The following is a 27499-nucleotide window of genomic DNA, read 5'->3' as shown; positions in this document are numbered from 1 at the left end:
AATTCTTTTTATTGAGCGTTATTTTTTTAATCAGATGTAAATACCACACAAGATGAGTCTAATTGCACTTGTGCAAGCATTACCGCGCGTATGTGACAGCATGCACACTTGTCTACATTCATATGTATACATATTAAAAAGCCAAATCATGCATATGGTTGTATGTCCCCTGCCTGTGCTCAGATTAGCCTCAATGAGTTTTCCAAAGAGAACGCATGCCTGAAGTGCCAGAGAGTTTGGAAATATCACTCTGTGTTCTATCAGGTCCTGTACTGACAGGAAATATCATCTCACGCATGATACACGTAATCCCTGGCACTATGACTTTTTCTGTGTGTGTATTCTTCCAAAAGAATTTGTCACACCCTGGTGTTTGCAGTTTTAAAAAAGCTCACATATCCTCTGAAAAAGCTTGTACATTAAAGCTTTCTGATTAAATATAAATGAATGTTTTCTGTTGTTTATACAAATACTAAGCCCGTAGCTGAATATATGATGAAATCTCAAATCTTTAATAAATACACGAACAATGACAGATGTTTCAATTTTGCAGGCATTTGCTGCACTTGGCAAGCATATAATCTATGACAAAGATTTCCCTCTAAGGACAGTGACATTTATTGAGAAAATTTCATGAAAAGTAATCATGAGTGTAGAATATTGAAGTGATTCCATTTGAATGTGAAATTTGAGTGCTGAAATGCTTTTAGGAGCACTTCTTTTTCACTTATTTTAATAATAATAATGTTAATAATACAAGCTCTTTAATTATAATTTGAAAAGTGTTTTACAATGATAGCCTTGTCTGGTCTGTCATTTTGGAGCGATTTATGTTGAAGCAGATGTCAAAGATTTCACATAAAATAAGAAATTCATATAAAATTTCATATGAAATAAGAAATTCCCCCCCGGGATACATCATGAAGGCCAAAAAGACATGAACTTGTCATAATTTCCCTCGTGGATAAAACAACTTTGCATCTGTCAGAGAGCGGGGAAAGTGAACATGCTAAAAATATTGAAATCACAATCATGTTGATCCAAATCTCTACAATTTTACAAATGCAGAGTCTCCAGGGCATCTTTGTATCAAACAAAAGATTCTTTACAGCAACACAAATGATTAAAATGTTCATCGTGCTATGAAACGAAGTGCTTTGGGGAACCTTTCTGGCATTTGTTTGTTTGTGCGTTTACTATAAACACCTTTATAGAACCTTCATTTTAAGAGTATAATTGTTTTTTCAGTGGAAAACAAATTGATCAAACACACACAAACATATGATTAAGGTTGTTTACTCATGTGATCGCCTGCAGAAGGGGATACATGAACATAAAAATACTATAACTTTAAAACTAGAGCGCACAGTGTTATATTTAAAAAACGCAAAATATAAACATGCCATGGACATGAAGTTTCAATCTGATTAAATACAGAAAAAGGCTTTGTGCAAAGTCACAGGCCCATTCTGGGTCTCTGCTGAGTATCACTGCTATGAAAATAAGGCTCCTTATGTGCTGGGTATGCATTTCATAGACGCAGATCTACTGTACACGCTGCTGCATGCTGACACACACACACACACACACACATACTCACACACCCTGACCCAGGCAGGCCCAAATAGCTATGTCATATTAAAGCGCCACATACACATACGTGACGTCCCAAAAGAAAGAGCAAACAGTGACGTGTTACCCTGAGAACATGACCTGCAGGGATGCTACGTTTAGGTGTGCACTGTAAGTGAGCGTAAATGTCACTAATAATAAAGAAGAGAGCAGCATAGTAACAGTATTTAACTGTAAAATGCCATATGAGATTTGATTGGTCGGATTTTGAGATAACTGACAAAGAGGCAGAATGCAATTAATGTTAATGTGCAAGCATGCATGAACACATGCACGCCACCAAGCACCCACCCACCCACCAAAGAGCATGCACTCTCACACGCACACGCAAATCCGCTTGGTAAAACATTATGCCCTAAGGCGATGGAAAACAAGCTAGTGGACACTTAGAAAAAAACTTTCCTGAAACGTCGACTCAAAAACAGTCATTAAACAAGAAAGAAATGACAGAAATGAATGTGCGCTCAACTATTATGATACACGCATACACAAGGAACACAATATGGGGTGTGTTTTTAGGTCATTGGAATATCACAGTGAATAGATTGGATTAGTCCAGATGAAATTGAAATTTTGGGATCAATGTGGTCCGTAAGCGCTTAAGCATCTCTAAAGATAATACAGCGTTGCAGAATATTAATTCTCGGGGTGAGATGGGTCGGGGGTTAAATCCTCCAGCTGGCATTGAACAAAGATTAACATTTCTATGCAGGTGAACCTGAGAAAAAGAGGGTTTTGCTAATTTAGACACCAATGGACAGCAAAAAGAAGAGTGTGGGAAATGCCGGGAAATGTGTTGGAAGTACACGCAGTAAATGGTGTATTACATTCAAAATAGCAATTGACCTGTTGACCATGTCAACACACAACAAGAAGAGAAGACACAAGTCAAAGAGGCAACAACACGCTGATTTATATTTCATTAATCCCAGTTCATCCTATAAGTTTTATGAAGATTTTTATGAACATTGCATGGAAAGAATGATTCTTAAGCCTTTTAATAAAATGAATGATTGAGATGATGAAGATTAAAGTAATATCTGTCGAAAATGTACCTTTTTCATCCCAGGAATTATTATTATTTTTTTAAATGAATTCAAATCGAAAACTAATTACTGTTTTTAATAATATTGCATTTTTTATCAAATAAATGCAGCTTTGGTGAGCTTAAAACCCCAGGGACACACACAGTAGCAACAAAAAGCCGTTAGCAGCAGGTTCTTTTTGGTCAAAGCAGGACCAGCAAAGACCAGTCAGAATACCTGCCATCCGGTGACAATCAGCCTAAAGTCAACAAATGCTCACTCTTCTCTTTTCAGCTCTTTACATCAATATTTCTCTCTCATGTCCCGCAGATTCTTCCTCAAGCACACAAGCGGTGCATCTGCTCCACACTACGGCAGGCAGGAGCTAAATTTAACTCAGAGGAGGGAGTGAAGAGCATGTTCTGTACCTCCGCTGGTCTCTGAGACACAGGACCAGACAGGATCTGGAACGGAATGACCTTCTGTGCAACACACACACACACACACACACACACACACAGCAGCTGTATTACTTGATTGCATAAATTCTTTCAAAAGCACAAAAGCACTGTCATTTCCACAGTACAGAACTATAGGCACAATGTTTACTGAGCTGCCTTGCTTTCTTATTTTTACATTTAGATTGCCTCTGCTGTCATTTAACAATCACTGGAACTCACAAAATGAAAAACTGTTAAATGTATGCTGCAATTTTTTGCATTATTAATATAAATTCATAGTACTGCGCACTGTAATGTTTTGACACCTAAAGTGACTTCTAAAATGTGTTTCTAAAATGCATCAGAAATGTTAAACACAAACAAGTTCACAAAGCAAAGTTAGGAGTAAGAGTGCTCAAACATCATCCATCGCACAAAAAACACAAACATTTTAATGACATATGACCTATAGCCACGTTCCTACAAACACACACATACTGGCGGTCAGATACGTGCAGCACTGGGGCATTCGACGCACTTTCAAACACACGCAGCACATGTCACCAGCGAGGTTATGTGAGAGGGCATTTCAAGGCCTTGTGTGGCATGACCTCTGACCTCAGGGGTGCCTCCAGGGGCCCGATACGCACATCCACACACTTAACCAAGGCTGCTCAATAACATTAATGCGACGAGACTCGTGATAATGGCTCTCACTGGGAGTCCAAGGTAAACCAGAGTCCTTTATAAACACACAATGCGAAGCTGCTCAGACACTTACTCACTCGGGCTAGTGTCTGTGGAGTCTGATGTCTGACACAGTCAATCACAGATATGTTTCTATCCACCTATTTTTGATTTATGAAAACATAGCAACTGTCAAAAAACTCCTACGAAGAGGATTGTTTCTTTACACAATAGACAAAAATATTGGCAATTGGTTATACAATAATTTTGCTGTCATGAAACATATTTTCTAATGTTGTTTCACATGCTCTCACATAGTTTTTAAACCACCTTTAAAAATAATCTTTAAAAAAAAACAACTAAATAACATTTCCTCTTCTATACTTCTATCTCTTGTTTCCAGATGCCACAGAAGCATGAAACAAAAACTATTTCCCAATGCTAAGCAGTACATTACAAAACATTCTGCAACCACAGACTAATGGATATGAGCCTTAATGAGGGAGATACAGCCAGGAAGAAATAGCCATCTAAAACGTTGTCTTTTCTCTCATTTCTATCCATTATCATCTGTTCATTTAAGGCCACTCCGTGTGGTTTCTGTGGTGTGGTTGATTCTTTTGTGAACGTGTGTTTTGACCAGCGTGTGTGGCATAAAGTGAAAACAGCCTGTCATTATTTTTGGAAAGCTGAGCTTTGACATACTGGAAAGACTTGAGAAGTCATTCCCAGAAATCCAATTTTACTGTCAGTCATGGAAATGGATGCTTGTGAAGAGACATTTCATGAGTAAGTACTTCTATGTGTGTGGGAATGGGAATTGGAATTGAAACAGAAAGGGTAACATTTCTTAATAGAAACAGAAATGCCAAAGGGAAAGGAGACTGGAAAAATCGAAATGACAAAGAAAAAGGTTTTAGTGGAAACAGGAACAGAAATAGGAAAAGAAATCAGAAAATAAATTGGAAGAGAATGGGAATGAAATGGAAACTGAAGAATTATGACTAAAACTAAATGGCATTTTAGTCAAAAGACTAAGACTAAAACTAAATAAAAATTTGCATTAATGGAAATTGAAATGGGAACAGCAAAACATACCGAAGCAGAAATATTGAATTAGCATTTCAAATCTAAACAGAGCAAAACTAGGAAAAAGAATAAGAACAGGAATAGGAACAGAAATAGCATGGAATGGGAACTGGAATGAGAGCAGAAACAGGACTGCAAGAAAGGGAATGGGAAGAAAGGTCTGCCTACCTGCTGAGTCTGAATTCATCATCCTCCCCTCCTAGAGAAGAAGAAAAAAAAAAAGCTAAATGAGTCACTGACGATGTACAGAAAGTCACCACAGATAAACTTCACCTTTGATCTTTGACCTCAGTAGAGTAACTGAAAATGAACGTGGCCACAATAATCGCTTCAAAAACTGAATGTATGACAAATGTACCGTCAAAGTTCAAAAGGCCATCAGCATTGCTGTTCATTTCAGACAGATAGGAATAAAACACTTTTATCTCGTGAGAAACAGGCCTTTTTTAAATTCCAACATCGATAGCTGGCTTTACACTGGCTTACAGTCCATAAAAGAGAATGTGTCTTTAAACATAAGCAGAAAGGGTATCACAGGAACGCTAAACTGGATGTGTGAGTTTCTGGGGAGGTTTGGGAGGAATACTTATCCTGAGAGCTGATGAGGTTGTTTCAGTTCGCAAATCCAGCGAATGCTGATCTCGTGCTTTCTTATTGATTGAAGGCTCCAATTACACAAGAGAGCCAGTAGACAGAGATCTCACTCAGCAATCAATGGACACTCTATTTTAGTCTTTGATTTCAGAGCTACAATATGGCTGCAAAAAGTGGACAGACAGCCTTTGTCCAGCAGCAACTAACAAGAAAGAGAATGAAACTGATTTTGATATAAAAAAGCAGATTTGAATATATAATTATATATTTATATATATATATATATATATACGTTATATAAATGTTTGACAACACTTTAGTTAAAGTCTTTATGTGTAATGCATTATAAAGGGTAATTAAATAAATATATAATGCATTATAATAGTTCATAATGTGTGTTGTGATACATTGTATCTCATCGTAAATAATTACAGTCCTTTCTACGGTTCTTTCTTTAATTAAGGGGTTAACCTCTAGCTCTAAAAATATTGACACTTTTAGGGAAGCGGACGTTTATTTTTGGTTTGTTTCTGACCTTCATTCTTAGCTAGTCTCAAGGGTGTCTATGAACCGATCTAGTTGGGATAGAAGAAGGCCATTCGACTAGCTAAAGAAATAATAGGTTTCTGATACGACCCACATTTCGGGCTTGCATGTGATACTCTAAAAAAAGAAGACCCAGAGGAAATGCTGGCCCTGCATGTCTGACCAAGAATAACTTCAACAATACATGAAAGTGTTAGCTGAGACTGTACGGTTTCAACTGAACAAATGTTTCTTTTCAAAAGAATAGGGGAAAGATCAAATTTTTTTAGAGCTCCCACACAGACCAAAAGTTCATTTGAGCTAGACCCAACTGGAAATATAGAACATCCAGGACAAATGCAGAAATGACTTCCTTCGTTGTATACCATCTTTAGACCCTTAACACACTCAACAAAAAACACGTCAACCTGAATGAGTATCAAACTCCAACAGACGTTACACTCTTAAAAGTAAAGGCTCTTCACAATGTCATAGAAGAACCTTTTTGCCTAAATGGTTCCACAAAGAATCTTTAACATCTGAAGAACATTTCTGTTTCACAAAAGGTTCTTCATGGTGAAAGAAGGTTCTTCACATTATTAAAAACAGTAAAAAAGAGATGGTTCTTTAAGGTACCTTAGATTCAATATTTTTTGCGGTACCAAAAATACTTCTATGGCATCGCTTTAAAGATTCTGTTAAGACACCTTTATTTTTCAGAGTTTAGGATGCAAAAATTGAAGTAGTATTGTGTGTTTTGATTCTTTCTTCTATATTGTTTTGAAAAATGTCTGATTGTGAAATGTGAAAAATGTTTAGTTGCTCACTGAACAAATTTAATTAAATGTAAAGTTTTGAACCCCACTGAGACATTCTTTAAAATATCTTCAGAAAAATAGCTTGGAGCTTATTTTTGGGTCACATCCATGTGATCTTGAAAAAACAGCATTTGCTGGTTCTGTATGCATTGATACATGGAAAATGTTGGTTTTGAGTTGGTTTAAGATGGCATATAGTTGGTCCTAAGCTGGTTATGTTGCTTAGGATGATCTTATAAGACCGGCAAATGACCAGCTTAAACCAGCTCATGACCAACTAAGAACTCACTTAAACCATCTGCCATGCTTCAAAACATATCAGCATGTGCTGTTTTTTCCAACAAGGGAAGCAAACCAAGCACAGTTAACTACATCACAACCCTGGGTAACTTACAGGTTTACTTCTAGCAGAATTGTCTAATTTCACTCATGTTTACATAACCCAAGAGGACCAATGTAGCTGGTCTAGGAGAGCACCATGACCTGGTCACAAACGGCTGTTTTCTCGACCCAAGGGTTGGGGGAGGACAGACCCCGTTATCTGTTTTGCCTGCAGATGGCTGGACGACATGCAAAGCTCGATGCATCCGACCCTCTGCGGCTCGCTCACCACTCTGAGACACATTTAGACAGCTGCATTTTATCAGCAGTAGCCAATGAAAAACAAACCCAATCCGAGAAGCCAGGTATGGTCCCACGACCCTAAACTCTGACGTAGGCATTAAACAAGACAATATACAAAGACACACATACATAGAATGCAATAAGTTCTGACATCTGCAATCTAACACAGACAATACAGTCAAGAGCTTGTTGTAAGTCATCATTCAATCATTGCTTTGTAGGAAAAAAAAAACAATTGAGATGCTAAAGAGTGATTATTCCGACGACCTCTATCTGACTCAAAATCCATTGAGTTCCAGGCAATGGATGTCTCCTGCTGCAGCTTTACCGCTAGCCCAGATTTCACACACAACCCCTCACAGAGCCTGGAATCAACAGACATTACTCAACTGGGCCTGTAAATGAGGCATGCACTGGTTTTGTTTTACCATTTGTAATGCTAATGCTTTGTGTACAGAGTTATTTCAATCTTTGTTTGCACAATATCTAAAATAATGACCACCTTTATGCAGTAGAGAACTGCTTTTCAAACCCTACTGACTGTGTTCAGTCCGACAAGATAAAGAAATCAATAAAATGGAGGGAGAAAGCAGTTGAGGTACGTGTCCTGTTTTAACGCGATGAGGCAGATGGGGTTTTTAATCGACCGTGAGGCTTGTAACAATCTGAGGACAATCACAGTGGTCATGTTTCCTGAAATGTACTGCATCTGCCCTTAATCCCCAGCTGTGTTTGACAACACTGACACCACACAATCAGAATCCTCATCACAGACCTCATCCTACCTCATTCTGAGGAAATGAAATGATTCGGTGGAAACGTCACCATTTATTCCCTCGTGAACTGTTATAGCAGACAGGAAACCGGTCTGACTCAGCCTGGGACTAGAGTCGCAAGGTTAGGAAATGTCACACGGGATCCCAAGGGTGTCAAGTAAGAAAGATAAAAGAGGAAACAAACACAACAGCAAAACAGGCATTGGCTATTTTATAAGGGAAAGCAGGGTATAGAAAAAATACAGGTATAATAAAATTAGAAAGGGAAGGTTACAGTTCTAGTAAGTTTTTCCTTAAATAGGCCATGCATAAAGAATAGCCAGAAAGTTGCAGAAAAACATAAATTAACATTAACATTAAGTATTTCTTAATTCACACATATGGACAATGTGACTATTAGAATATTGGAATGAAATTAAACAAACATTTTAAATTGAATTAAATGAAGTTGAAATTGAAAGGTAGGTACAACCCACTAGAAAAGGATTTCCGGAATATATTAACTGACACTAAAGCTACATCTGCAAATTTCCTCTCTGTGACATGGTAAACTTCTATTTTTAGGAGGAAGTAGTCAAAGAGATGTCAGACAAACTACAGTAAATTAATCAAAGTTGCATTGTCTAATGTGGAGGCAAATACAGAGGATATGCAGACTTACTCCACCTAACATCCACACACACACACACACACAACACACAAAAATCTTATCTAGCACCACCTAATGAAAGTCAAACAAAGAGACTAACATGGGAAAGAGTCATTCAAGGACACTGGTGATGTAAACATGTTTGAATCATGTCATGAGGGCTGTTTTTCTCCATATAGCCTCACTGCTGGATTGATCAAACAAGTGCACTTGAACTTCAGCACAGCGTTTGCTCTGTAAACACAGCTCATTCCATCAGTATTCAGTACACATTTGATTTCATAAACCAAGAACCTGGTTTTAGTTTCAAGAAAGCTAGAAACGCTTAAGGCTTTGAAACACAGACTTTAAAATGTTGTATGACCACAAGCGACCCTTTGTTATAACAGACTCAAGTAATCTCATGAAATTAAGCATACAGAAGCACTTTAAAAGAAAAGCAACTGCACTCCAGGAAAGTAATCCTAAAGGTTAAATCAAGACAGATTTACTTGAAAATGTTTTTTTTTTTTTTTTTTTTTAGATTTTTAAAATAATATTAAATTATAACATTCAGAAAGTACAATACTGTGAAAAATTTTGGTGTCAGAACAATTTTCTTTTTTTAAAGAAACATTTTAGTTAGCAAGGATCAAAAGTAAGAATAAAAACAAATAATACATTAAAATAATGCTGTTTCTTGAGCATCAAAGCAGCACATTAATTTCTTTGAAGACGGAAAACGTTGCTGAAAAATCTATTTTGCTATCACATTAATAAATTGCATTTTAAAAATAAAATAAACAATGGTTATCATAAATTGAGATAATATTTCATAGTTTAATAGTTTTTATAGGTTTTTAATCAAACAATTGTTGCCTTGGTGAATATTAATTCTTTCAAGAACAAAAAATAGCAAACTACCGTTGCTGTTTTCTAGTTTAACGCATAAATCTCTATCTATTTATTTAGATTCTTTACAAATTAAACATATAATTTCTTGCTTTAAGTTTGCAAGGATACTTTTAATGGAAACTGGATGTTTTATATTTTTTGTTGTTGTTTTTTGGTAGCTTAATACATTGTTCCAATGAGTTAGAAATTACAGCACAAAAGGCGATAATTAAATGCAGGAAAGTACATTAACCCATCTACCTTTCTCAGATAAGAGTCGCTCCCTTTTACTCAAAAACAGACAGGCTCTTCCCTGTTCATTCCATCCAGTTTGGGCTCCCAGGTGAGAGATGATTCTGCACCTCTGTCCTGGATGGCACGTACGGCACGAATAAGACCCGAAACTCAAGAATGCACATCAACGGCCTGAAGTTTCCACTGAGCCAGCTGATGTACAATGGAAATAATCTCGGCAATGAGACAGTCACACAGCCTCACTTCCTTCTCCTTTCATGCTAAAATTTCAAGCAGTCTGATATAACTTGTGCAACAGCTTTCTGGAACAAACACGTCACATTGCCCCAAACAGAGGGGCCATATTTACACCCTCATCAAGAATGACACTTTTGTCTTCAGAACTTGCAGCAGACTAAAAGCCACTGACATAAGCATGTACAGCGGCTATTTCTGCGGGGTGGGTGTGTGCTGGGCTCAACTGGGGTGTTATTAACATCCCTCTCGGCCCTTGAGTCCCTCTTGTCCACCCTCTCGAAAACCCTCACCCGTCACACAATGGTTGACTGTCTCCAAAGTTCCCGCTTGACTCTGGAGGAATGTCCGGCTTGGATCAGACCCAGTGTGTATGTCTTAACACTGCACTGGGCCTGTGAGGTCACGGCTGTAGCGACCCCGAAGACATGGTCACGCCGTCACAGGACCCTCTTCACGGACTGTAGTCCTCTCACACGTATGTGTCCACCCAAAGATGCGCATTTAGCTTATGCGCAAAACTGGAATATCACGTAAAACGTTAGAATTGAGCACAGTTTCCATCCGACGAGTCAAATGAAAAAAAATCATTAATTAGAAACGTAGAAGAAGCAACTGAATATAATAATACATCATAAATTACTTCAGAGCGAGCAGACTAAACACAATAAACACTGTCATTGCTTCTGTCATTCACCAAAATACACGAAACACCCTTCAGAAAGGATTCTAGCATTCTTAATTGGTTTATATTTTTCAGGATTCTTTGATGACTGAAAAGTTCAAAAGAACCGCATTTATGTCACATAGCAATGCTTTGTAACATAATAAACGTCTTTACTCTCACTTTTAATTAGCTTAATGTGTCTTTGTATTAATAAAAGTGAAAGTAAAAAAAAGTATTAATCTTCCCTGAACATTTTGTACAGTAGTGTACAGTATTTTCAAACATAAGCACACAAAATACTGTAGATGAAACTACAAAAAAACAGATTCCTGTCTGTATCATGAAAACGCAGGGTAAGCATGCACTATTAACATCTATACGTGGTAATCTCAGAGCTTTCAGCTGGGGGCCAGATGGCACATTCTGTCAACCAATAACAAAATAGAGGATTTAACCATGGAAAAGTAACCGCAGGTTTTCTCCAAAACAATTATCCCTAATTAATGCAGTGCTAAATTAATTGGGGGTGTTGTCTAAGCACACGGCAATACATTCCACTACTGCTGTCATGGCTGCTGATGTATGCTGAGCTGGTGTCAGTAATTATGTTTATAGGACGCTTTTCACGCTAGGAGTTTCCACCTATAGAATCCATACACATCATGCAGCGCTAAGCAATTTATTCTATATCAGTTATCTGCTTTGTTATATGTTCACATTATTTTACCAATGTTGGACGTTTCTGATGTTATGGAGACAACAAAGCATCACATAAATTAAATTAAATACAGTAAAGAGATGAATACATAGTGAATCTGCCTTTAGCACAGCGTTTTAGAACATAGCTTTACATGAGATACACGTAAATATAAATTTGGCCACAACAAAAAAGAACAATTAACAGTAAAGCAAGCTATTTTAGTGTTTTACGTTTACTGCATGTTATTCTTCTCATTATATACCTATAGCAGCTAATGAACCGAAAATCTCACTCAGAGGCTTACTTCCATGTAAAAAAGGTGGATAAGATATAGAATATGGGAATGTATCATAACTGATAGTCACAAGCAAACATCAAAATATTAAGTAAATGATCCATAACAAGAGGGCCATGACAATGCCACTACTTAAATATATGTATTATATTTAATAAATATTCAATTTAATTGCTCAAAGATGCTTCATAGAATACCATGGTATTACAACATAGAACTGTTGCTTTGTAAAAAAACAATAGCTTTAAAGGAATAGTTTACCCAAAAGAAATTCTTGTACATCTTTAAAACCCAAGTTAATATATTTCTGATGAAATCCGAGAGCTCCATAGACATATGACACATTCAAGGTCAAAAAAGGTAGTGAGGACATTGTTAAAATAGTCCATTGTGTCATCAGAGGTTCAATATTATTGTAAGATGCTACGAGAATCCTTTTTTGCTCACTAAGAAAACAAAAAACATTTCTTCTCTTCCATGTCTGTCTTTGACACGCATTCATGACAGTATCACGATGCATGCTTGTTGTGCTGCTGATCCATTTCCCCTCAACGCCTGTATAATCTGGTTTAAAAAAGTATAGTCTGGGCAAATAATTGCAGGTCATCATCTCTGTCAAAATCTTCAGACTGAGACAATTAGGTGAGTAATTAATTAACAATCCACAAATTACTTTGCTTTTGCTATCAGTTATGCATATTTATGTTACATCTTCACTTGTTTAATGAATGTTTATTGCATTATTTAAGTGTCATGTGTGTTACCTTCTATATATACACTTCTGCTTGTGGCAAAGCTCTTTGCGATGAGCTTTGATTCTTCATGTGTCTTTTTCTTTTACATTTACATGGTTTACATTCAAATCTTAAATTACAGTTTTATGCTGTAAATTGTACAGTTTTTGACCATAAACGTCTTTACAGTTTTTCTGTATTCTTTAGAATTTTCTTTCTGGCAACCCCAGCTGCCAAAATGTATTTGTAAAAATTATTTTTTACAGTGTAGCGTTCTCTCTATTTGCTACATAATATCAAAGATCAGTTATATAATGCATATGAATTATTACTGATCGTTAGCAGCATCCTCTAAAAGCACTTTTGACCTCATTATACCCATATTTTGTGTTTACAAAGGGTCATTCTTAAATGAGATGCGCGTCGGTTAATTCAGTCTCTTTCTACAATTATAAATCTAGCCGAAGGATTGTGGACAGAGTTCTCTTGTATGACTGAGCGAGCTTTGCAGCAACATGAACATTTAATGAATGCTGAAAGCATTGCAGTGTATGCTTGTGCTGCTGAGTGAGTGTGTGTGTCTGTGTGTGTGTGTGTGTCTGTCTGTCAGTGCATGTCTCCGTGTGACACGCAGCATTTCATAGCTGAAGACATTCCATCACTCTATGAGCTCTCTGCACTTCCCCAGCTTCACATGGGTAAAAATAGCCCCTCACACACACACACACACACACACACACACACACTGGAGCTGTGTGTTTTGGGAATCTGGAAATCTGGGGTTGTAAACGAACAGGAAGTGGCTTCGTCGCCATGCTCCAAATGAGGGTTCTTTTTTTTCTAATTGTCGCCATTACTGGGGGAAACATTGGGGGAATTTTTTTAAGACCTAGAACTTTCTCAAAGAGGCCCCTATGTGAGAAGCAACACTGAGCAGCCTGGGACAGACATGAATGTTACAGGACAAAGCTATTTGTTCATTTAGTGGAAGTGTCCAGTCTCTGGAAAGCATGTTACTAGCGTTAAATGTGACCACTGGGGCCCCCCAAAAACACTCTGCTCTTCATTTCAGTGATTTCTTTTGAGGGTCACCGTGAAAGCCAGGATTGTGGGGGTTGCGGGGAGAATGTATCAGTCATAAAAAATTGTAAAAGAACATGTTTTTAACACTATAAAGATGACTAAATGCCCCCCAGACTGTCTCTGGAATTGCTTTGGTTTACTCAAAACAGAGCTGAGAAACAAAACACATGTATTAGAGTCGATTCTAGTGTTTTATAACTAAAAAATATTTTACAGCACCCCAGTAGAAACAGTTAGTCATGACAACCTTCTGATCAACAGAAGAGCGTTGATGTATTCTGATCACAAGACGACCTGCTTTACATTACCACAGAGAAAAAAACTGGCCCTGACCGTGGCGATGCGGATGGCAAGGTTAAAGAAAGTAAAAACAGAACAAGAAAGTAGGAATGACAGACTGACCCACTTTTAAAAAACACCTTTGCACTACTGAGAGCGCTTAGCATTAAATAAGCCAAGAATGCAATATATTATTAATCACTATGGAAAGAAAAAAAACACATCAGTGTATGTTATATATACACGTGTCGTGAAATATTTGATTATTTTTTACTTGAATTTTAACAAACCTCTAAACGTTGGTTAACCCTAAAAATAAAACACAATCACAAATTAAGAATATCCTAGCTACCTAACTAATAGGCAAAAACTCTTACCAAAATGCAAAACTCTAGTCATATAGTTGTCATGCTTTCATTTAAGCAGCATAATGAAGCCTCACTGCATGTTCATCTCCATGCCACAAACTCACAACCCAGAGATATAAATAAACTCTTTTGGGGCTTCAAAGTGTCTCTGAGCCTCAGTGACTGGATACAGACTGACAGCGATGCAAAAAGCAAGATGTGCGTTCTCAGAATTCATAACAGTATGCTCCAATGCATGCTGGGAAAAGTAAATATCAGGACTGCCTGGCATCTGGTCACACTAACCGAACTGATGAAGACTTTAATGCCTTACAATCGTATGAACTGTCCTACCTGTTCAACGCAAACAATCCATCCATGCTTGCTCTATGATCTCTTACAGCACTGTTCTAAACTTTGGACTTGGGGTACAATTTTTCTAATGTCTTTGAAAGAAGTCTCTTAATGCTCTTAATGCATTTATGTATTTGAAATATAAATCTTCTGTAACATTGTAAATGTCCTTACTGTCACTTTTAATCAATTTAAAACATCCTTGATAAAATAAAAGTGTTACAAATATAATATTTGATCAATAGTGTATGTATACATTTCTATAGCTATTAGACCTCAATAATGAAAACAGAACATTTCGCAAGCATAGGTGTTACTGCCATCTAGTGGTATACTTTTATATCATCTGCATGATTCAGACTTGGCCATGAAGATTTAACAGCTTGAATGAAATACAGTACATATACTACACATTTGTAGCATACTATTTTACATAAAATAAACACTAAATGAAGTATTGTATAATAGTAGAAGTCGTGACAGGTCTTAAATTTAGTCTACTATTATTAAAATTAGAGTTAGTAGTTTCTTTTTTTTTTTTTGTAATCAATTAAAACATACATTTTCAACATTTTCCCAGGCATCATTGAACCATGTGTTCCTCTCGAGCTGTATGCATCCAAACAAACATATACAAGGTTTTACAAATACACAGTGTAAACCACAATTACCTTCACCTGTGTTAGAATTATATATACATATATATAATTTTTTTTTTTTGGTTTTGGGAATTGTAATAATTTCAACAATTCAACGTGTGTTGGCAAGACCGCAGAGCTTAGGCCTATTGCTAAAATTCCTTAACTACAATGCAAGAATACTTCTGTTATTTGAAAAGCATTCCTTAGATACCATAGGTATAAGAATGCAGGTATCTTATCAGCTAACACTTCACTAATCTGTCTTACTCATTCTCATCTTATCTCATACATCTCATACTATTTAATAGAGGTTCTGCAGTAAACAAAAATCTAATAAAATAAAGTAAAAGCTAAAACTAACAAACGTGCATATTGTATTATGTTTTCCCTGTACAGTAGCCTATGTGTAGCCTTGTGTGCTTTAATTTCACAAAATATCTCATATGTACAGACAAAAATGTAATGGAGATACAGTTCATTTTGAGATAAACATCAGTGCAGGGACAGTGGGAGTACAGCTTGGAAAGACATCTACAAAATATTCAGTATTGTCAAGGAACCTCTGTCAATAATAATAATAACAAATTAATAAAATGTAAAAAAATCTTGCATACCTAGGCAACAGACTTATAGGCAAAATGAAACGCTAACACTTCTTACGGAGGGGCCTGTTTTATATCATATTTTGTATTTGATAAATTGAAATTAAAAAATGAAAGAAATGGGTCTGGAACAACGTGAACAAATCTAACGGCCTACATAAACTAAACTGCTCGTATACTGGCCATAGATTATAACGCGTTGTTAATTTTTTAATGTTAATATTGTTAAGCTTTGAATGTTAATTCAACCTGTCTAAAAGCCTTTTTCTATTGTGGTTTTATATCTTGTAGTGTCTCATAATTTGTCTATAAGCATCATTTGAACACAATAAAGCTATGAATTATGTAAAAAAAATAATAATTCTAATCAAATGCGTTTATATAATTCCTAAACAACGTATTAGTGCAATGTGTTGAGTTTATCAAACGCGAAAGCCCTTGTCCCTCGTCGTTCCCCGTAGCTGCAGCTCTGACAGCGCACTGCGCGGGTTTACTCTTCGCGGGAGCAGGCGGCTCACAATAACATTGCATTTATTTTACAGAGGCGCGATATTCTTATCATTCATCGGAGAAAATGAGTTTATGGGTTGATAAGTACAGGCCATCGTCTTTGGCTAAACTTGACTACCACAAGGAGCAAGCAAACCAGCTCAAAAATCTGGTAAAGAAGCAGAAACTAGAAAGCGAACTGGTGCTATTGGTGTTAAGTCAGAGTATATGAATTATATTTTATGTACATCATTGCACTCTCTACTGGAAGAAAATACTTTATACAATTGTTTGTTAACAGTTGCAACGATAATATACTTTGCATTTAACGTGTTTCACATATTAGCTCTACTGTCTTATATTAGTACTGAATAATATAATGAGGTAATGTTCTTTTACTGATTAATTTGGCAGGTGCAGTGTGGTGATTTTCCTCACTTGTTGGTTTATGGACCGTCTGGTGCTGGTAAGAAAACCCGGATCATGTGTTTGCTCAGAGAGCTGTACGGTCCCGGGGTCGAGAAACTGAGGATTGAACACCAGTCCATCACGGTACTAAAAAAAAATCTATGAAAGGTTTTCTAATTATATAGCCCAATACTACAGCATAAACTATCTGTGTTTGTCTATCGTAGACTCCATCTAAAAAGAAGCTTGAAATCAACACAATTGCCAGCAACTACCATCTAGAGGTGAATCCAAGGTAAGGCAAAGCTCGACTCTGTTCTGTGTATGTTGGACGTTTAGTAGAAGCTCATGCCTGATGTTGTCCTCAGTGATGCTGGGAACAGTGACCGTGTGGTCATTCAGGAGCTGATCAAAACTGTTGCCCAGTCTCAGCAGATTCAGTCCAGTGCTCAAAGGGAGTTCAAAGGTTCGGCTTCTTTCTTTCACTGGGTTAGATCATTAATCTGAATATTATATAGCTATGAGCGGTGTCTGGATTTGATAGTTTTATATTAATAATCTGTACAACACTATTATAACAGAACTGGCAATGATAAAATGATTTTTTTCCACAGTCGTGCTGCTGACAGAGGTGGACCGTCTCACTAAAGACGCCCAGCATGCCTTGCGCCGTACGATGGAGAAGTACATGTCCACTTGTCGACTGATTTTGTGCTGTAACTCCACCTCAAAAGTGATCGCCCCTATCAGGAGCAGGTGTCTGGCTGTGAGGGTCCCCCTGCCAAGTGTGGAAGAGGTCAACTTTTCTTTTTCCTTTAAGTAATTACTACAAAATTGACATTAAATACATTTGTAATTTTGACAAAAATAATGACAAAATAATAATTGTCGATTATTCCCTTGAAATCACAATCTCAACCTGATAGATGCCGCCTACATTTACACACTGCACCTTTAATTGTCACTTTGAACAATTACGTAATTGTGGCTTCCGTAAATGTAATGCAATTGCAATTAGAAAATTTAATTAATTGTGCAGCCCTAACTGATAACAACACACCTGCTTTAGCATCACAGGAATAAATTATATTTGAAAATATATTAAGATATAAAACAGATCTTTGTATGTTGTAATAATATTTAACAGTATTACATTTTTTGGTCTTGGTGAGCATATGTATTCTTTCTTAAATAGATCAATTTAATAAAAAAAAATGTGTTCAATTTATTTTAGTGTCAGTTTTCAATTGAAATGTGTTTTGGTGACATGTGACCTTCATCCTCTCAGGTGTGCAGTGTTCTGTCAGGCGTGTGCAGGAAGGAGGGTCTGCTGCTTCCTCCTGAACTGGCCAAACAGGTCGCTGAAAAATCTGGCCGTAACCTCCGGAAAGCCCTGCTGATGTGTGAGGCCTGCAGAGTTCAACAGTATGTCAGCCCAAAGAATGAAATTGAAATTAATGATCAGCACTGTTCGGCCACAAATGAAGCCTCTGAATAAAGATAACTCACCTCAAGTGTATGCCACACGTTCAGTTTCGGTAATCTATTCCCAAATCGACTTTCCTGCAGATATCCATTCTCTCCAGACCAGGACATCCCTGAGACAGACTGGGAGGTTTACCTCAGAGAGACTGCTAACGCTATAGTCAGCCAGCAGAGCCCTCAAAGGTCAGGACATGCGTGAACACGAGCACACAATTATATTTCCTGCTGTCCTTTTATTGATTTTAATCAAATTGGCGTTGTTTATATTTTTACAGACTTTTGGAGGTTCGGGCACGATTGTATGAACTTCTGACTCACTGCATCCCAGCAGAAGTCATCATGAAGGTATAGCTGAGTATTTGCAGCATAAATAAATATCGCAGGATTAAATGAAACCGGTTTACACAGTTTCTTTACATTGTATTCCAGGGCCTGGTGACAGAGTTGCTAAGTAACTGTGATGGACACCTTAAGGCTGATGTGGCTCAGATGGCAGCATACTACGAGCACAGACTGCAGCTTGGCAGCAAAGCAGTCTACCACCTGGAGGCCTTTGTAGCTAAATTTATGGCCATCTACAAGAAGTTTATGGAAGATGGACTTGACAACTTTATGTTCTGAGCTACTGTTACCTAAAAGAATAAGATATATTAATTAAATGTTTCTTTTTCATAATAAAAGCAATTCCATCAAATGTCCTTTACCTTTTGTTATTGCTATTAGGGTATATAATCAGAGAAGTACAGAGCTTCACATAGGCACAGAAGGAATGAGCAAAACCTTCACAACATCAAGCACAAATATAATGGAAATTGCAAACATGAATATATAAATACAAAGGGCAAGGTAGGATACAGAAAACTAAGAGTGCATATAAATTCTAGACAATAGAAAATTAAAGATATTAAAGTTACTTTACTATGACATGTACAACATTAAAAATGTATTTAATACATTTAAGTATTACATGACCTGCGGAACGTCACTTACATAAACTAACCATAGTATGGTCTTAAAAATGGCAGAACACAAATTATTTCACCCCCATAACTTTTATTTTCATGTGCAAAAACCAAGCCGCAGTGCAAACTTCTACTTTTTTTCCTTTTTACAAATAAATAGTGTTTTTATATGGTAAAGCTGCAGTTAAATAATTGTTGAGGTCTTTCTCGCTTGTGTAGTACCCATTAGGAAATTCCAGAAGTACTACAATTTAAGAAAAAGTTAAAAGCATAGTTTGTAGGTTGTCAAGCTAACCATTAAAACGATTAAATTAAAAGCAGTGGAATCATCTTCTTTCATTTCTTGGTGGTTATTTTGTGCCTTTTGGCTGCATAGTAGATAATAAGGCACACTGTGATCAGCATGCAGGAGCTCACCAGAGAGAGAAAGCCAACAACAGGCTGCTTGATGAAGATATAGTGTCTAAAGCCTTGCACTGGATCACAGGGGCAGTGCTGCTGAGGTGCGCCTGGGGCGGGGAAGCCGTTATGGCGGATAATGTTTTTGTAATGGGCCAGTGAAGATTTTGAAATGACCTCCTCCTGCACGTGACCATACATGCCAAAGCCTGGGTCCCGCTGGTCGCTGAACGCATATGCAAAATATCCCTTCAGATTGACTCCGTCCAGTTTGTATGCTAAAAGAACAAATCAGAAGTTAAAAAACAACCGAAGGGAACTCGTGAACTCATGATGTAACTATAAAGCGAATTCAGATGTCAAAGTAAATAAGGCCTAACGAGTGTTTGGGGAATAGTAAACAAATATTTTTTTCCAAAGCTCAGATAAAGAGCGGCTTGCTAGTTTTCCTAAGATCAGCAAACTGTTTCCCCAGTTTTCTGCTTAATAATTAAGCTGTTGTGTGTGGACGTGTGTGTACAATGTGAGCTTTGTGCCTCTAAATAGAAATGACATTGCTTTGAGTCATCAGAACTTATCCAAGTGGGTTATTGTACTGGTGCACTAAAAAAAGTAAAACAATTAGGTGTTTTAAATTTAGAAAATTGGACACCCAACAAATATAATAAAATGATTATAAATTCCCATTTTATAAATAAATAACCTATAATAATATTGTAGAAAACAGTAAGTTTAATTACACTCACAATAAGTTTATTACACAGTTTAATATCTGTATATAATTAGTTTTTAAACAAAATAGTTTAAATAATATGAATAACTGAGATTTCCAAATAGTTTGTAATGGAACTAATAAAAAGAAAAAAAACTATATTATGATAACTTAATTATAACGTAAAAATTACTAAAGCCTTTAAATAGATTGGATGTTTTTGTACAGGTAGTTTATATTATATATAGGACTTTTAAGGAACATTTTTGTGTATATTTTTTAATCATCATTGTATTACATCGCATTATATGTTTTACCATTCCAACAAAAGCATTTAATTATCACCTTTATCACCTATCATTATAATTTTTTTTGTCTGCAATACTGTTATAAAGATCTCACTGATTTACATTAAAAGCTGTCAGAATTTCATCCATCATTGCTCCTGATAAAACGTATAATATAACACCCTGTATGTACCGTGTGTATTGAAAGCCAACACATGATATTATATGGTTTCTTACCTTTTAAGGCCTCGTTAATGTAGTTGTAAAAGTAATAGACACGCAAGCTATCCTTAAACCTAGCAGTGTCCTCTTGAACTCCACTGGCCATCACGTAAATAGGAACCCCTCTGTATCGAGAGTTAACCCAGTTCAGTGCCTTGCGAAGACCCCAGGGGACCACAGGAGAGTTGCGTCTCGGAGACATGATCCAGGTCACGTCGGAAATCAGCTGTACCTGCAACTTGTCCTTGAAAGTATATTTGTCCTCCACTCCATCATACACCATTGAGGTAGTAAAATGGCTAATGGCAAAGAAATCGTAGGTTCCTTTAACCAACAGCCTATCTTCATCGCTAAATGTGGGTAAGTGGTAGTTGAAGAGATCGATATTGTTTCGCTGTTGGAGCCAACTACGCATCACCGCTGGGTAATCGCCACTCCCGAAGATAGGCTCTGCAAACCAGCCCACTCGAAAGTCCAGGACTCGGTTTGCAGGCTCAACGTCTTCTCTGTTGAAAGAAAACGCAGGTTCGACCCAGTCCATATGAAGAACCAGTGACGCTTTACCACCTTGGGCTTTGCGAAATTCCGTGTCATAGATGTGCCAAGCTAAAGCATGCGCACGGAGCAGCTGATGGCCCATAGTGTATTCAAGATCCTCATCGTTAGGTTCATTCAGAGTGATCCACAGCTTCACATGAGCTCCTAGTCGTTGGAAACACAACCTGGCGTAGTCTGCAAAGGCCTGAACTGTCTCCTCGCTCTGCCAGCCCCCGTCAGATTCCATGGGTGCTGGCAGGCTGGACAGTTTCCCTGTGTGGTGCCAAAGAGTCACGACAGGGGTTACGTTAACCTTTTGTAGCTCACTGACAAAGCAATGGTAGTATTTTAGAAGTGTTTCGTTAGCATCTGACACTCGGCCTGTTGGGGTGACGGAGGACCAGTTAAGGGAGAAGTGGAAGTGTGAGACTTCCATACGGTGCACGTCAGACACCTGCTGAAGGATGCTGCCGAAATCAGCACAGTGGTGTTTCCTGTGCATAGGGGGCACAAGCACACCCGGGACCTTCTTCAGCTCTCCGTTACCAGAAATGTTCCAGATGTAAACATTAGGGTCGGCAAACTGGGTAGGTATAGTATCAACCTTCGAAACAGGATCAGAAGGCCAAATTAAAAAGAAATTAAATAAAAACTTTTTTTTAAACATCCGATGACGTTTATCAATGTGTAAAGTTTAAACAAAGATCAAATACTAAAGTTAAACATATCATAAGATCTACACAGAATCTAAATTCTACCAAAGTGACCTTTGAGTGGGATAAACAAGAAAAATCAAGTTTGGTTTGCTGGCCTAAAGTGTAAACTAAAGCCGTTTGCTTTTATTTTTATGCAATGTGTGCAGTTAGATGTAATACAAGGTTAACTATTGTATTAATTAATATTCAACCATCAATATTCATATATTCAAAATTCATATATACATATATATACATATATATATACATATATATATATATATATATATATATATATATATATATATATATATATATATATATATATATATATATATATATATATATATATATTAATTGTCAAATTGCTGATATATGAGTTATATCAATATGAATATATACATATAAATACATGTAAATATTTTTAACATATGCTTTATGTGTGCCTTTATATATACACATAATAAATATTTACAGTACACACATATATTTTGTAAGCAAAAACTTTCATTTGGATCGATTGATTAATCGTGATTGATCATTAGACAGCACAGAATATACAATATACCACATATCTATGTACATGGGTGATGTGACGTCACATTGCTTAGAGAATCAAAAGGGCATGACTGGTGAGACTGATTTGGTTTTATAAAATAAAGATTATAAAATAAGGTGTGGATGGATTTTAATTGTACAGAGGTTGTGTTCACACACTGCCAGCACATATTTATGTCCAAACACCATGTCAAAGTGGATTTTGCATAATAGGTGTCCTTTAAAAATGTACCTGTATTGAGTTGGCTGCAACTCCCCAGGCAAAGTCACAGGGAAAGACGCCCTGTGCAGGCCGGTTCTCAGGCAGCTGAGGGAAGCCATTCTTCTCTATGAGTTTGCTATAGAAAGTGGCAGATGTCTTTGGCTCTCTTTTCAGATCAGGAGTGTTGAAATCCACATAGAATAGCCCTCTTCGTATCGCATATTCACGGTACCACTCATAACCGTCCAGCAGAGACCAGGCAGTGTAACCAATCACGTTAACTCTGTCAAAGCGGATTGCTATAGAGAGAAGAAAATCATTCTTTACAATCGACATTGTAAATGCTTCTTTAACATTAATTCTATTGTTGTTATTTCATTAAACACCCTCAATTCATCCGTGTACCTTTTAGAGTCTCCATAATGAAGCGTTTTAGGTAGTACATATGCTTGGCGTCCTTTGTTTTCGTGTTGCCACTTCCATACCAACCGCTCTCCACCACAAATATGGGAGGATTGCTGTATTCAGCACGGACCCAGTACAGCAGCATCCTCAGACCCAGGTCTTCTGTCTGGCTAAAGCGCAGACTGTCATTGATCAGCTGAAAGCTAAGAGCAGGTCCGTGAGACAGAGCAAAGAAGTCTGCCGTTCCATTAACGTACAAGCTCTCAGCCTCTGTGAAAGACGGCAGTCTGTGGGTTAAATTGTGTTTCATGCAGGGTGGATAGTCTCCATCCACAAACAATGGTCGGGCGAACCAGCCGAGCACAAAGTCCAGAGAACACTGGCAGGCTTTTCTGTTCTCCTGTCTGGTTCTGCTAGGTTTGATCCAGTGGGAGGCCAGAGCCATGGACACTCGCCCACCCTGACCGGAACGATAACGATCGTCGTACAAGTGCCAGGCTGCTGCATGAGCCTAGGAGACAACACAGGTCAGAAAAATAAAGGGTGAATACATGGCATTGTTAGATGTTAATTAGTTAATTGTCAGAACTATGTGATGATTTGATTTCAAAACTTCTTGTCATGATTTTAAATTTGTATTTAACCTTTAGAATAATCTCATAGAAAATAAGAGGTGTTAAGCCTGATTTTGTGGTGGCTGTGCTTTAAATTAAGTTATTACGTAGCTCTGTGAAATGCTTTATTCTGATTAGTCAGCCATGATATTTGAAGGTACATATGTTATTTCCCGACAATAACTGGTAACTGATTTATTCTGATAACTAAAGTTGGTTCTATATGCTTGCTAGGAACAGAGTTTTGTTAGCTAATAAAATAAATCTCAAATCAATTATGTGTACAATTTCTTAATTCTACTAACTCTCCACAATTGCTGTGATTTTGTTTTGTACACTGTAATGGATTATAAGATAACTAACAAACTAGTACAGTAGGTACTATTACTTCATTATTTAAGTAGTGAAATGTTATGAAATAAAAGCCCTTAAATGTCCATCTAGTTTGAACTTGCCGCTTGCTAACAACAGCTTTCTTCATGTGTTCAAATATTTAAACTCAGTGTTTTATCTCTAATTATTTACTTTTGTGGAAAACAGCCATGTAATAAGCAGGATAACGTACATCCAGCCGGTTGTTATCGCAAAATAAAGATGCGCGTTATCACTTCCTTATTATAATGTTAATTCAAGTAATGAAGTCTTACAGGAAGTGTTGAGTGCTGCTGTAAGGTTAACCCGGTCTGATTCAAATTTTTCAAAATGATTAACAGTTCAAAATATTAGAAATGCAGAAAAGTAATCAAATGTAATGTTACATTACTTTGATAAAGTAATTGAAAAGTTACACTACTTATTACATTTTGAATAGAGTAACTTACATTTCCAAAGTAACCTTCCCAACATGTGTGTATATATGTTTTTTTTTTTTAAATAATAAAAAAATAATCAGATATTGAAAACTCTTTTAAGACTATGTGGGTTTGTGTGAGATGTGTGCAAATGAGCTTTGTTTATTAAATATATAAATGCAAATGGCTCTAAATTACCTTTAGAAGATTATGTCCGACTCTGAAAGGCAAATCTGAGTCATTTTTGATACCAGGAGCCACAACCCCGGTTCCATATCCATGCCAGGCTACAACAAAAGGATTATCAATGGTAATCCAAAATTTCACATCTGATCCAAATGTTTTAAAACAAAAATCTGCATATTCTCTGAACAGTTCCACCATAAGCGAATTGCTCCAGCCTCCAAATAAGGTCTGCAAACTGTCTGGCAGGTCCCAATGATATAAAGTCACAACGGGCTGCACTTTAATTTCCTTCAGTCCTCGAATTAGACTTTTATAATACTCCACACCTTTTTCGTTGTAGCTCTCTTTGGTGCCGTTGGAAAAGATGCGCGGCCAGGACAGAGAAAAGCGGTAGTGACTGACTCCAAGTTGCTGCAGGGCTCGGAGGTCTCCCGGGATGTTGTGATAACTGTCACTGCCTACGTCGCCTCTGGACACCCGGGTCCCCCCACGAGTGAAAGTGTCCCAGATAGACTTACCTTTCCCATCTTTCTCCCAAGCTCCTTCAACTGAATAGGCAGCAGTGCCGACAGACCACATGAACTTGTCAGGGAAAGTGTCATAGAGGAAGGCTTTGTCACGGGGATATGGAAGTCTGCTAAACCTATCCCATGTGTGCAGCCCTGCGCCTGGAGCAGCTGCCGTCCACTGTAGACGAATGAACAATACGAACGCCAAAACAATCCGTGTCACTTTCATTGTGTCAGAGCACTGGAGAGCTTTCCAAATGTTAAACAAGCGAGTTGTGTCTCTTACCTCACTCCGAGCTGTTTGCAACCCACCTGGCCCCATCTGGGCCCTTTTTTTTTGTCCTCTCAGGAAATCTATCAATTATTACCCAGGCACTTGACGAGTAAATAGGTATCCAAGCGCTGTGCTATTCCAGCCTTCGTAACAACACATTTTCTCCTCCTAGTGTATGATAGGGCAAACATAATTATACAGGACAACAACAACAACAAAAACAAACAATTTATGATTTCTCCAGTAGCTCTAAAGGACAACTGAATACGTCTTAAGCCTGAAACTTATAAATGAAGCACATATTACAGGAATACTGATCACCTAGTTATCCAGTAATCCAAATTGGTTATCCAATGACTTTCAATTTATGAATGAAATACAGTGCATTACATGAATGTTAACAGTCCAGGGCTTGCAGTATTGAAAATATATATAAAAGGTATTTTGAAAATGCTCAGACTGCATTTATGAAACTCTCCGTCTGGATGGATAATGATAATGTGAATGAAACCAGAAGGAAAAACCGCCACCGTAATATGTTAATGCCAATAATATGTTCCCTGGGATTGTTTTATCAGCTTTAAATTGGCAATTTGGCCTTCTGAAGGGGCCACGCTCACATTATCTGGGCTATTCGCCTGTATGACTCAATATTACAGTCACATTGACCGCCAATGTATACACTGTAACTCAATGAATAAAATATTACTTTGGCAGGAATAAAAAATATTGTTTCCTACAATCAGTTCATAGGAGCTATCAAAAACATTATTTTAAACACCTAAATATTAGAAGATATTATTTTATAACACCTAAATGTCACAAAATATTATGTTAAAACGCCTCTCCTACCTTGTTCTGTCCAGATGAGGAAAAATCACTGGTGTGAGAGCTGTGTTTCATTGCAAGGCTTGCTTGTCAGTCAGCTGTTAAAGGTTAGTTTTACACGAACATATATTCCATATCACAGTGAACGGTGATATTGTGTTCCATTGACATGCATGTTCTGAAAGGTTATAGCCAAAATGATTTCATTCCATATAGGTCAATTATAAATAGAGATAGTTGAAAAAAATCGAACAGAAAAGAAGAAAGAGGGCAAACAAATCCAAAGTGTGCTTTCATCTGGAACAAACACACACACACACACACACACACACACACACACACACACACACACACACACACACACTCACTGAGCAATGAACTTACTTAAATATGGAGTAATGACACATATTTGTGTTTAAAAGGTTTCAGGCCTTCCTCTGCATGTGGAGGTGGTGGTAATCCAAAGGTTGTTAATTCATGAACTGAAAAATCACGTATTGCTTAAGTTGATCCAGTGTTCCTACTAGTAACTAGGCAAAGCAAAACAGGAAATGATCTCATCATCAAAAAACACTTTAACCTGTAATGCAATCTAGATTGAACAGCTCTGTATAGTGAACCTAAAATTTAAGGCCTTTAGTAAACCTTTAGCTTCGTTCTCTGTTTGCCATTCATAAACTGCATAACAGAAGCAAAGAGGCATTTTAAATCGACCTTTTATTACCCTCCACTTATCTGAACGCCTAGCAACATACCGGACGAATTATTACTGCTCTTCAAATCTCCACTAAGTGAAAGAGTCTGTAAAAGCACAGACTATTCAGTAATCTGGTTTTGTCGATTAACACGCAATTAACCAAGACATAAATTAACTTATCATTAATGTAATAAAGAAAATGTACGTTTTCGCTTATTTAATCACCTTATATTTTGTTATCTATTAAAAATAAAATGCTTATAAATAAATATATTGTCAGAGCATATTGATTAAGTTTTAATTAAATATTTTATAA

At 37.1% G+C, this 27499-nt stretch overlaps 3 protein-coding genes across 6 annotated transcripts in view; 1 reads left to right on the top strand and 2 right to left on the bottom strand.

The window, feature by feature from the left end:
• Positions 1-10207, bottom strand: part of stard13a (StAR-related lipid transfer (START) domain containing 13a) — a 46283-nt gene extending 36076 nt beyond the window's left edge. The window contains exons 1-2 of the mRNA XM_043250702.1: positions 9994-10207; positions 5042-5072 (exon numbers count right to left, since the gene is read on the bottom strand). Of these exons, the coding sequence (XP_043106637.1) occupies positions 5042-5063 (22 nt within the window). The 5' untranslated portion in view covers positions 5064-5072; positions 9994-10207. The remainder of the gene's footprint in view (positions 1-5041; positions 5073-9993) is intronic.
• A 4781-nt stretch (positions 10208-14988) lies between these two features.
• On the top strand, positions 14989-19003 carry rfc3 (replication factor C (activator 1) 3). The gene is made up of 9 exons (XM_043250735.1): positions 14989-16584; positions 16827-16964; positions 17048-17115; positions 17189-17286; positions 17435-17616; positions 18109-18245; positions 18390-18488; positions 18581-18650; positions 18735-19003. Exons 1-9 carry the CDS (start codon positions 16498-16500, stop codon positions 18924-18926), a joined length of 1071 nt encoding a protein of 356 aa, XP_043106670.1. The 5' UTR covers positions 14989-16497; the 3' UTR covers positions 18927-19003.
• An 87-nt stretch (positions 19004-19090) lies between these two features.
• On the bottom strand, positions 19091-27029 carry kl (klotho). 4 transcript variants are annotated; one of them, XM_043250732.1, is made up of 7 exons: positions 26871-27029; positions 26511-26664; positions 24888-25826; positions 23285-23795; positions 22910-23178; positions 20903-22028; positions 19091-19944 (listed from the first exon to the last, which is right to left on the bottom strand). In XM_043250732.1, exons 3-7 carry the CDS (start codon positions 25704-25706, stop codon positions 19604-19606), a joined length of 3066 nt encoding a protein of 1021 aa, XP_043106667.1. In that variant the 5' UTR covers positions 25707-25826; positions 26511-26664; positions 26871-27029; the 3' UTR covers positions 19091-19603. The 4 variants fall into 4 exon arrangements, with proteins under 4 accessions (XP_043106667.1, XP_043106669.1, XP_043106665.1 ...); XM_043250734.1 differs by lacking the exon at positions 26871-27029 and having other exon boundaries at positions 24888-25562; positions 25671-25826; positions 26511-26802; XM_043250730.1 differs by lacking the exon at positions 26871-27029 and having other exon boundaries at positions 26511-26802.
• Between the last annotated feature and the right edge of the window lie 470 nt (positions 27030-27499).

The sequence above is a fragment of the Puntigrus tetrazona genome, chromosome 10, assembly GCF_018831695.1.
Source record: "Puntigrus tetrazona isolate hp1 chromosome 10, ASM1883169v1, whole genome shotgun sequence".
Classification (NCBI taxonomy): domain Eukaryota; kingdom Metazoa; phylum Chordata; class Actinopteri; order Cypriniformes; family Cyprinidae; genus Puntigrus; species Puntigrus tetrazona.
Note: the sequence above shows the minus strand (reverse complement) of the source record. Positions and strands in the feature narration are given on the sequence as shown.

Excerpts from the sequence above, each read along its gene's own strand:
- rfc3 (XM_043250735.1), top strand. The coding sequence starts at position 16,498 with ATGAGTTTATGGGTTGATAAGTACAGGCCATCGTCTTTGGCTAAACTT. Across the intron at positions 16,585-16,826 it reads CAAACCAGCTCAAAAATCTG|GTGCAGTGTGGTGATTTTCC; the intron begins GTAAAGAAGCAG and ends TTAATTTGGCAG. Across the intron at positions 17,287-17,434 it reads TGCTCAAAGGGAGTTCAAAG|TCGTGCTGCTGACAGAGGTG; the intron begins GTTCGGCTTCTT and ends TTTTTTCCACAG.
- kl (XM_043250732.1), bottom strand. The coding sequence starts at position 25,706 with ATGGGGCCAGGTGGGTTGCAAACAGCTCGGAGTGAGGTAAGAGACACA. Across the intron at positions 23,179-23,284 it reads CATTATGGAGACTCTAAAAG|CAATCCGCTTTGACAGAGTT; the intron begins GTACACGGATGA and ends TTCTCTCTATAG. Across the intron at positions 22,029-22,909 it reads TTGCAGCCAACTCAATACAG|GTTGATACTATACCTACCCA; the intron begins GTACATTTTTAA and ends CCTGTTTCGAAG.